At 49.5% G+C, this 10,872-nt stretch overlaps 1 protein-coding gene across 1 annotated transcript in view; it reads left to right on the forward strand.

Moving 5' to 3' along the window:
* LOC103393620 (protein TANC2-like) overlaps positions 1 to 10,872 on the forward strand; it is a 24,111-nt gene that overhangs the window by 6,384 nt on the left and 6,855 nt on the right. Inside the window, 22 exon segments of the mRNA XM_025064544.1 lie at positions 1,212 to 1,379; positions 1,459 to 1,716; positions 2,224 to 2,375; positions 3,099 to 3,330; positions 3,413 to 3,585; positions 3,694 to 3,774; positions 3,967 to 4,167; positions 4,272 to 4,406; positions 5,305 to 5,610; positions 5,854 to 5,976; positions 6,060 to 6,197; positions 6,291 to 6,389; positions 6,619 to 6,810; positions 6,961 to 7,045; positions 7,300 to 7,433; positions 7,514 to 7,637; positions 7,723 to 7,898; positions 8,154 to 8,286; positions 9,187 to 9,413; positions 9,525 to 9,625; positions 9,883 to 10,375; positions 10,378 to 10,863. Of these exon segments, the coding sequence (XP_024920312.1) occupies positions 1,212 to 1,379; positions 1,459 to 1,716; positions 2,224 to 2,375; positions 3,099 to 3,330; positions 3,413 to 3,585; positions 3,694 to 3,774; positions 3,967 to 4,167; positions 4,272 to 4,406; positions 5,305 to 5,610; positions 5,854 to 5,976; positions 6,060 to 6,197; positions 6,291 to 6,389; positions 6,619 to 6,810; positions 6,961 to 7,045; positions 7,300 to 7,433; positions 7,514 to 7,637; positions 7,723 to 7,898; positions 8,154 to 8,286; positions 9,187 to 9,413; positions 9,525 to 9,625; positions 9,883 to 10,375; positions 10,378 to 10,863 (4,217 nt within the window).

Genomic DNA, 10,872 nt, shown 5'->3' on the forward strand with positions numbered 1-10,872 from the left:
TATGTTTCCGCTCTGTCCTTCAACACAGTGCATACACACACACGCAGAAATATATATACATGTGTGTGTGTGTGTGTGTGTGTGTGTGTGTTGTATTCTGTGTTTCTTAATCATTTCCACCCCCTAGTGTTGGCTTTGACGCTGCTTTTCCACACCTGCAGCTCAGGAAAACAGGAGCAGATTTTTTTCAAGTTATGTAAAGTTTTTTTTTTTCTTCATGCAGAGATCAAGTCAGTTCTGTTTGTGCGTCTCAGATGAACTAAAGACAGATCTCCTCAAAGGACGAAAAAAGTTTTTACGAAAAAATATTTTTGGGGAAAAAAAAAAAGGCTGTATATGAAAGCCACTAGATGGCAGCCTTGCAGCTAATTTTAATAATCAGTGGATTGTTTACAGAACGCTGGTGCCAGAAACTCATACAGTGGTTTGTACAGATAAATAAACAAATATTACCAGGCGTTCAATAGTATTTTAATTTCATCATGTCAGTGAGCAGACAGACCTGAACTTCCACCACTGACCCAGTTGACATTGGAACTTAAGTGTTTGGACAGTATCGGCGTGTTAGATCCCTGATATAAAGTCAACATTAAATGATCAGGAAGTGTGTTTGGTCTCAGGTAAATGTTTAAATATGTTAAATATCCGGCTTCATTTCTTCATTTCTTTATTTCCTGCGGTGGCGCGAACACAACCCAACATGTTTACATCCCATCCTTCCTTTCCTTGTTTCCTTGTCTCCCTACCTCATGACCATAAGAACTGGGGAAGGAAGGAAATGACGTGTCTGAAAAAGCAGAATCTCTCACACACACACTCTCACACACTCACATACAGGATGTGAGGCCGAGTCAGTGCTGGTTTGTTTTGTCAAAGACTTGAAAATGGATTGACGGGACTGAACCTTCGGTAGGTTTTCAGCTTTAACTTCAGTCATTGGTTCTGTTACCTTTCAGTACAGTTTCTGTAGAATCACAGTCAGGCTGCGTAACCCTGCACTGGACGTAGGTGATGATTTAATTTAATTAACAAGACTTTCAACTAATTATTATTGTGTGTTACTTGTATATAAAGAGCTAAGTCGTCTGCATAGAGACAGAGACACAAAAGACAGTTTTGTTCCCAGCTCCTGTACTGGATGTTGTTGATGCTTCGACCTAACATTACAATAGTGGTTATGACATATTTAATTTTAACATTTTAACAAAAAGAACCCAGATTTTTCATTCCCTCTGTTCCTTCTCTCCCTGTAGCTACTAGTTCAGCCCACCTGGAAGACCTAGCCTACCTGGATGAGCAGCAGAGACACGTTCCCTCAAGGACCTCCCTCAGAATGCCCAGACAGAATTCTGGGAGTCGTAGTCAACAGGATCACAGAGGTCAGTACCCAGAATACCCTGTCAAACGTTACATAGTTGAAGATTTGACTTCATCTTCTTCCTGTTTTTTCCTCCACAGTTCGCTTCACTCCGTCTCTCAACCTGAAGTGTTTACACTTTGAGGTTCCTGGTCTCTCGTCTGATTGGCTCTTCACTGGGAGGGAGTGGCTCTTCCAGGAAGTTGATGCCAGCCTCGGCAGCGACGACCCGACGACCAGTCGGGGTGTTTTGATCATTGGGAACATGGGCTTCGGTAAAACAGCCATCATCGCTCGTCTGGTGGCGCTGAGCTGTCACGGACACCGGATGTCTGCCGGGAACCACAGCGCCGCCAAACGTAAGCAGAAAATGTAAACGTATTTTTATGAAATAATGAATCCAGGTTGTCAGTAGAAATGATCTACTGACTGGAACCACGGCTTGAATCTCAGATGGTCCTCAGTTGAATTCTTTCCGTCACTTTATGACTTCATCATCAACTGATTCTGGACAAACACTGTTCTCCCTCCGCTCCATAATCATTTTCACTGCTCTCTCGGTGTAATAGTGTATTCTTTGTATTTGTTTGGCCGCTGTGAGGAATGTTTCAGATTTTTTGGCAGCAGACTCTGCAACAGTTCTCTCCAGAGAACTCCCTGTGAGTTCCTCCAGCTACGAAGACGACCTCACTCGCTCTCAGAATCTGCTGAGTCATCGTTCAGAATCCAACCAGACTCAAGTCTCAACCAAATCTCCATTAGACAACAACCACAGAGAGAGGAGAAAAAAAGTCTGTCTGTGTCTCTGTGACATCAAATGAAGATGAATTTTTTTTGTTTGTTTTTGGTTCTCGTCCCAAAACCAGATGTAGTGCCTGGTTCTCTTTCCAACAATTCTTTGGGAAGAGGAGGAGGGAGAGGAGGTGGCAGAGGAGATGAGGAGGGAGTAGGAAGCTGCCCAGGAACTCCAGAGACGAGGAGGAGGCAGGAGGAGGTGTTGAGGAAGCTGGCAGGACAGGTGAGTGTTCCTGCGGTTCTACTGTACGACAGAACCCATAAAAGAGTCGGGAAATGTTCCAGCGCTGACTGAGCCCAAGTCAAGTGGCTGGAAGACAAACTCCTCGTACAGTAACAGCGTGGATCTGGGTTTTTATGATCCAGGTCCGTGATAACACGTTACTGTAGACGATAAAAGCTGCACAGAGTGATTTCCCAGCTGCAGCCTTGACGGCTGTATTTCAGACGTGAGGTAACCTGCCGACAGCTGGTTGGCTGAAAACATGGACCTGCTGCGATTGTTAGAGTTTATAGAAAAAGAAGGTGAACGACATTTTTAAAATCATGCAACAGGAAGTCGCTTTGGTTGTTTTGGTTCCCTATCGAGTTCAAAAAGGTCAATTCTCATTCAGTGGAAAAAAATGTTATTTAAAAAAATAATCCAGTCATAATCTAGTCCCTTTACTGTTTTCATTCAAAGATAATCTATCAAGGTTTCAACAACAGGTCAAAGGTCATTCAGACTCTGATACTAACAGAATAAATTCTAAAAGATGTTTTATTTTGAAAATGTAATGATCCTTCAAAGATGGCGTGGTATCACCGGTCCGCAGTAACTTCTGATACTTGGTACAAACAAGGATCAGGACCGCTGTGATATAAGGAATGAATGATTTTCAATGATTTCAGGTTCTTCCAGAAGACGTTGGTTCCACAGAGCTGTCTCTCTCGTCCGTCTCTGCAGGTCGTCTCCTTCCACTTCTGTCAGGCCGATAACTGTTACACGTGTCTGGTTCCGGAGTTTGTGCACAACATGGCAGCCATGCTCAGTGAAGCCCCCCAGCTGCTGGCCTACAGAGAGCTGCTGCACCAGTCGCCGCCGCTACAGAGCATGCTCAGTCTGCGCTCCTGCATCCAGGACCCGAGCTCGGCGCTGCAGAGAGGAATACTGGAACCACTGGACGCTCTGTACAAAGGTACAGGACGGGTCTTTAACCACCGTCTCCTCTGTGACGACCAGTCCAGTGTGTAATCTGTCGTCCCACGCTGTCGTTCCAGAGAGGAAGCTGAACGTGGAGGGGGCGGGGCTTATCATCCTGATTGATGGCTTGAACGAGGCAGAATTCCACCGCCCGGACTACGGCGACACGTTGACTTCCTTCCTGACCAAAAATGTCCTGAAATTTCCTTCCTGGTTGAAGATCATTACCACCGTCAGAACCAGCCAGCAGGTGGCGTTACTGCAGCATTTAGAAGAAAAGAAAACTAACATCAAAATACAGTTATATGTGTTTGTTTGTTCGTCTGACACAGTTGTCTGGTTTATTTTATCCAATCAGGACACCACGCTGTCGCTACCTTTTCACCACATCTCTCTGGACAAGTTGGAGGAGAACAGCGCCATAGACCAGGACCTGCAGGTCAGTACTGCACACACACACGTGCTAACAGCTGTAGCCATCTGGTGGCTACAGGAAGTAGCTCTGCTGATATTCACGACTACTGCAGTACTTCTTAGTATAACAGAAACCTGATAGTTCACCTGTGGGTCTTCTTCTCTACATCCTGATCCTGATCCTGGTCCTGGTCCTGGTTCTGGTTCTGGTTCTCAGGGATACCTGATGCAGCGCATCCACAGCAGCAGTGAGATCCAGAGCAACGTGTCGCTGAGCAACGGTCGCCTGGACCACACGGCCCTCACCAAGTTGATCAGCCACCTGAAGAGCCTGAGCAGAGGCTCGTACCTGTACCTGAAACTGACCCTGGACCTGATCGAGCGAGGGTACCTGGTCCTCAAGAGCTCCAGCTTTAAGGTCAGAGATGTTTTTGGGATTTCAGGATCTGTGTTCGTGGGCGGGGGGGATGGGGGGGTTTCTGTAACCGTGCCGACGTGAACTGTGTGTCTGTGTCGGAGCAGGTCGTTCCCGTCAGCCTGGCTGAGGTTTATCTGCTGCAGCTCAACATGAGGTTTCCCACCCAGTCATCTTTCCAGAGAGTGCTCCCCCTACTGAACATCACTGTGGCATCGCTGCACCCCCTGACGGAGCAGCAGGTGGGGGCCATCATCTTCAATATATATATATATATAACAATTGAATTTACTCACTGGTTTTTCTCGTCATCATTTTTTCCATGACTGCGCCCTAAAAAAAAAAATGTCCTCCTGTTCCTTCAGCTGTTTGAGGTGGTGAACGCAGGAGCTCTGAGCGGAGGAACTCTGCAGTGGGACGAGTTTTCCCAGCGCCTGGAGCAGCTCTCATCTTTCCTCCTGAGGCGCAGCGACGGCAGCTGGATGCTGAGCCACGCCTCCTTCAGGGAGTGGCTGGTTTGGAGGGAGGAGGGGCAGGAAGACCGCTTCCTCTGTGTGGTTCTGGTTCTGGTTCTCAGGGATACCTGATGCAGCGCATCCACAGCAGCAGTGAGATCCAGAGCAACGTGTCGCTGAGCAACGGTCGCCTGGACCACACGGCCCTCACCAAGTTGATCAGCCACCTGAAGAGCCTGAGCAGAGGCTCGTACCTGTACCTGAAACTGACCCTGGACCTGATCGAGCGAGGGTACCTGGTCCTCAAGAGCTCCAGCTTTAAGGTCAGAGATGTTTTTGGGATTTCAGGATCTGTGTTCGTGGGCGGGGGGGATGGGGGGGTTTCTGTAACCGTGCCGACGTGAACTGTGTGTCTGTGTCGGAGCAGGTCGTTCCCGTCAGCCTGGCTGAGGTTTATCTGCTGCAGCTCAACATGAGGTTTCCCACCCAGTCATCTTTCCAGAGAGTGCTCCCCCTACTGAACATCACTGTGGCATCGCTGCACCCCCTGACGGAGCAGCAGGTGGGGGCCATCATCTTCAATATATATATATATATAACAATTGAATTTACTCACTGGTTTTTCTCGTCATCATTTTTTCCATGACTGCGCCCTAAAAAAAAAAATGTCCTCCTGTTCCTTCAGCTGTTTGAGGTGGTGAACGCAGGAGCTCTGAGCGGAGGAACTCTGCAGTGGGACGAGTTTTCCCAGCGCCTGGAGCAGCTCTCATCTTTCCTCCTGAGGCGCAGCGACGGCAGCTGGATGCTGAGCCACGCCTCCTTCAGGGAGTGGCTGGTTTGGAGGGAGGAGGGGCAGGAAGACCGCTTCCTCTGTGACCCCCGCAGTGGGCACACTCTCCTGGCCTTCTGGCTGTGCAGACAGGAAGGGAAGCTGAATCGACAGCAGACCCTGGAGCTGGGACACCACATCCTCAAGGCCCACATCTATAAGGTGGGTTAAAAAAAAAAAATCAAACTCAAACTCAGCTCCGCAAATCAGCGTCTGAAGCTGAATGTGGCTGCATTTGGAAGGAGTTTAACCTCCAGGATATTCAAGGCCTCCAGGATATTCAAGGCCTCCATGCTGATGATGTCATGATGATGTCATTAGGATGCTGCCATTGGAGTACTTTACAGAAGAACTGCAAATACGAAGTGTCTAAAGTTTTAATCTTATCCATGTGTGTATTCTCAGGGTCTGAGTAAGAAGCTCGGGGTTTCCTCCTCAGTTCTGCAGGGGCTGTGGCTGGCCTACAGCACAGAGAACCTCAGTCCTGCTCTGTCGTCGCTGCGTAACCTGTACACTCCTAACATCAAGGTGAACGCACACACCCCACCACACTCTCTTACAGCAGCCCCCCCCCCCCCCCCCCCCCCCCCCCCCCTCCCGTACCTGTCCAGGTGAGTCGGCTGCTGATCATTGGTGGAGCCGACGTAGACCACCGCAGTGATGTCCTCAACAACGCGCCGCTGCTCTGCGTCCACTCCCACCTCGGTCACGGGGATGCGGTGGCGTTGCTGCTCGACCACGGAGCTGAGGTTCGTTCTGTCGCCACGTTTACACCTGACCTGTCTCCGTCTGTACGGAGAGACAACTTCAACCGACCAACTTCCTGTTGACGCGTTTTCTAGGTCGATGCTCAGTCACATGACGGTTTGACTGCGCTGGGCTTCGCTGCTGCGGCTGGACACATGGACCTGGTGGTGACGCTGAGTCAGCACAAAGCTAAGGTACCTAAAGTGTCTAAGTGTTGTAGATATCAGCCGCTAGGGGTCAGTGTTTCTCACCTGTTTCTGTTTGTGAATAATCCAAATGATGGGATTACGACTAACTCACCGTGGTGGTTACAAAGCAGGGATTATATGTGAAAGACCCTGATGCTAACGGTGGATTAGGGATTAAAAACAACAGATGATGTCACATCATGATGTCATCCTTCTGGACCGTCTTCCTGCTCAGGTCGGTCACGTGGACACCTCAGGTCAGTGTGTGTTGGTGCACGCCGCCCAGCGTGGTCACCTCAACGTGTTGGACTTCCTGTTGAAGAACGGAGACTGGAGGTGCACTTCCTGCTGTGGCCAGAAGGGGCCGAGCAAAGGCCAGGCCGTTGAGCAAGCTCTGACTGCAGCAGCCAGCATGGGCCACACAGAGGTCAGAGGTCACACACACACACACATGCAGACAAATCATGTTTTATTTTCACTGTGTGTTTGACAGTCATTGACACATGCAGACAAATCATGTTTTATTTTGACAGTCATTCCGACTGATGAGTGTGTGTGTGTGTGTGTGTGTGTGTAGCTGGTCTTGTATCTACTGGATCTTCCAGAGGACGACGTTGACCGACCTGGGGTCAACGCCCACGACAGCCTATGGGGAGAGACAGGTACTGCAGCAGCATCTGATGCAAATATAAACTTGAAATGAACTTTGATTAAAAAAAAAAATCTAAATAATTAGAGACTTGAAGAAGCCTTCGTCTCAGTGCGTCTGCCTTGACCTGACTTTGACCTGACTGTAGTGATAATTAGATGTTCACCAGTTTGGACTTCCTGTTCGTGATTACAGACGTGTGATGGTTTATTTTACAGCTTCAGGAGCTGAGGTTGATGAACAAAGATTCCTGTGTGTGTGTTTCAGCTCTGACGGCGGCGGCAGGAAGTGGCAGCCTGCCTGTGTGTGAACTGCTCCTGGACCGAGGTGCTGCCGTCGAGCAAGGCAACAGACGGGGTGTGACGCCGCTCTTCAGTGCCGTGAGACGGGGCCACTGGCAGGTACAGACGACACACGCCCAGGGAGAGCCCGGCTAATGATGTCCAAATGTTGAAACTCTGTCTCCCTCTGGTGGCGGCAGGTGGTGGAGCTGCTCCTGAGCCACGGGGTGGACGTGAACATGGTCGACCAGCAGGGTCGGACGGCTCTAATGACAGCAGCCTCAGAGGGACATGTCCCCACGGCCAAACTGCTGCTGGACAACGGTGAGTTCACGACCACGGAGTTAAATAAACCTCAGACAACAACCAGGACATGTCACCAGATGGCGTTGTTTGTTGTTTTCTCCAGGAGCGTCTCTGGACCAGACTGACAGGGAGGGCTTGACAGCACTGAGCTGGGCGTGTCTGAAAAGTCAACTCCCATTGGTCAGAGAGCTGGTGGAGAGAGGGGCCACTACGACGCACGCTGACCGCAGCGGGAGGACGCCGCTGGACCTGGCCGCCTTTCGTGGAGACCCAGAAGTGGTGTGTGGACCACACCCACGTGTCCTTGTGAAAATGTGTTTTGACTAATTACAAATCAACAATAGAACTGATGCTAAGCTAACATGTTATGAGGGTAGAATTTTTTCTTTTGTTTTTGTCACTCCGTGTTGTTGATTTGTGGTCAAACTTGTAAGCTAACATGTTATGAGGGTAGAATAATTGTATTATTTTTCGTCAAGTAAATCCCACCGTACTGACGTAACTTTGAGTCATGCTTTGTGGTTTTTTTTTTAGGTTCAATACCTGGTGGATCACGGAGCTTCAGTGGAACATGTTGATTCCAGTGGGATGCGACCTCTGGACCGAGCCGTCGGCTGCAGGAACACCTCAGCCGTCATCGCTCTTCTCAAGAAGGGAGCAAAGATTGGTAAAAAAAAAAACCATATATATATATATATACGTACATATATGTCTCGTTCCCCTGCTGTGTGTTACTGTAAACAAAAGTGACTTGTAGGACCGACCAATCACAGCCTCCTCTCTGAGGGCTAAGACCCCCTGACTGTTTTTATTTACTCTAACCTTGCTGCAGATGTTTATTACCATAAGTTAATTATTCGATTACTTTACTAACCCTTAAAAAGTTCCCTAACTAACGACCCCTTGTGGCTACACCCCCCCTCACCCCTCCGCCCCCCCGAGGAGTGAACTTTATAAAAGAACTGCTTATTCCCAGGCAGCATGAGGTCATTTTTATTATTTATTTATTTGGTTTTGTTGTTGTGAAACCCCTTGAGGGAGGAAATAAAAGTGCATGACAGCGTTGTTGAAACCAAATGTGTCCTGGAATCGACCTGACGTTTGTTTTTCTGCTGAATTCAAACAGCTGTTTGGAATAAGTTCTACCAAACACACTGTGAGTTTTACTGTGTCATATAAAACAATCTGATACACGTTAACTAACATTTACCTTGTTATTAACTCCCCTTTATTGACAGCAGGGATAAGGTTCAGCGTTCGATTCCCTGCGTTTGTGGCGTTATCAGAACTTTTGGGACTCATTGAAGTGTCACAGAAATACACCTCTGATTGTCACTAAAACCTGCCATAAAGCAGTGATGGAAAATTGCATGTGTTTTTACTCAGCGTTGCAGTTTGTAGAACATGGACGTGTGCCACGTATGCAGATGACACGCCACAGTTCCTTATTTTCTTAAACTCTCCTCGTGTTTGCTTTTTAGCTCCAGGTTGTTGTTTTTTTTTTTCAGCTCAGGCAGTTTTACCCGTCGCTCCAGTTTGTTTTTAATCTGGTCTTCATCTCATCCAGGACCAGCGACCTGGGCCATGGCGACCTCCAAACCCGACATCCTGATGGTTCTACTGAGCAAACTGATCCAGGAGGGAGACAAACTCTACAAGCAGGGCAAGGTGAGAGAAGCCGCTCAGTCCTACCAGTCAGCGCTGCAGAAGTTTCCGGGAGACGAGCTGAAGACCTTCAGGCAGCTGAGGGTTAGCGTGCTGCTCAGCCTGTCGCGCTGCCGCCGCAAGATGAACGTGAGTTTTTAACCCTTGATACAGCGGTAGTCTTGGAGTTCTGCTGCAGTCAACTACACGTCCTACAACACTGTGTTTGAACTTGATGTCTTTATTTTTTTTCCGGTTCAGGATTTCAGCCTGGCGGAGGAGTTTGCTACCAAAGCTCTGGAACTTAAAGCGAAGTCGTACGAGGCCTTCTACGCCCGAGCGCGAGCCAAACGCAGTCGAAGGTAAATGACCCAGAGTCACGATCTGTTGGATCCGTCCCTGGGTCGGCTGGAACCACCAACCTTTCTGTTAACAGCCAAACACGCTAACTGATTGCGCCACAGAGACGTATTATTCACTGATTAGACTTAATTAATAATGAGAGTTGAACCAATGATGTGGTGTTGATCATGGAACCAGAATCTGTTCATCATCAGTTCAGATCCCGCTCGTGTCTTACTCTGGTGAACTCATGAATATTTTCCTCTTTCCTCTGCAGACAATTCCACGCGGCTCTGGAAGACCTGATCGAGGCCAGCCGTCTGTGTCCGTCCAACAGGGAGATCCAACGTTTGCTGTCTCGGGTGAAGGAGGAGTGTCGTCAGGTGTGTCACCCACAGGACTCCGCTGCTCCTCCGGTCCACCAGGGTTTTCAGCCTCATCTGCCCGTGGGTGAGGTCCGGTGCAGGGACTCAGGGTTTCTACAGACTCAGGAGAAGGAGGGTCTCACGGAGGAAGAGGATGAAGACGAGAAGGAAGAGGACACCCCCCCCAACGTCTCCTTTTACCCTTCACCTGGGGCACAGAGCCTGGACCCCTACTGTCAGCCCAGGATGTCGTCCCCCTCTCCTTTATCTCCGACTCACCGCCATCATCATCATCATCACCCGGGCTCCGTCCACCCACCGTCCACTCCTTCCTCCCCGTTTGTTCCTCCCTCGTCGTCGTATCATAACATCACGTCTCCTTCCTCACCCATGCACCACCCGTCCCTCCCCGTGTCGGACAGGATTCCTGCCGTTCAAAAAGTGGGGGTGTGCACCACTACCCCCAGTCACTTCCGGCCCCTCCCCCCGCGGAGCAGAAGCAGGGGCTGCAGCAGCATCACTTCCTGTCTGATCAGGTGTCTTTTCAGAAACAGAACCCTGTTCAAGGCCAGTGGCTCCAGCCGGCCAAAGTCCCGGGCGTCAGAACCAGTCAGCCCAACTTCTCCTTCCACCCCAGTGCGGCCCTGGGGGGTCCATCTTACCCTCAGTTTGTGAATTTGCCCCAGGAACTGGCTGAACTGGGTGAAGGTCTTTGCACCAGTCCCCTCAACGTCAGACGAAACCTGCCGGTCCAGACTGCTCTGAATTCTGGAGCCTCCTATCCACCAGAGGGTGCTGATGATTTGATATGTCAGGCGAGGGCTTTATCTGCCTACGGAAGGGGGGCAGCGGGGGACAACGGGGGAGTCAAACATTTCGTCCCCCCCCCGCAGGTTAGCCGG

The sequence above is a fragment of the Cynoglossus semilaevis genome, chromosome 17, assembly GCF_000523025.1.
Source record: "Cynoglossus semilaevis isolate Cse_v1.0 chromosome 17, Cse_v1.0, whole genome shotgun sequence".
Taxonomy (NCBI): Eukaryota; Metazoa; Chordata; class Actinopteri; order Pleuronectiformes; family Cynoglossidae; genus Cynoglossus; species Cynoglossus semilaevis.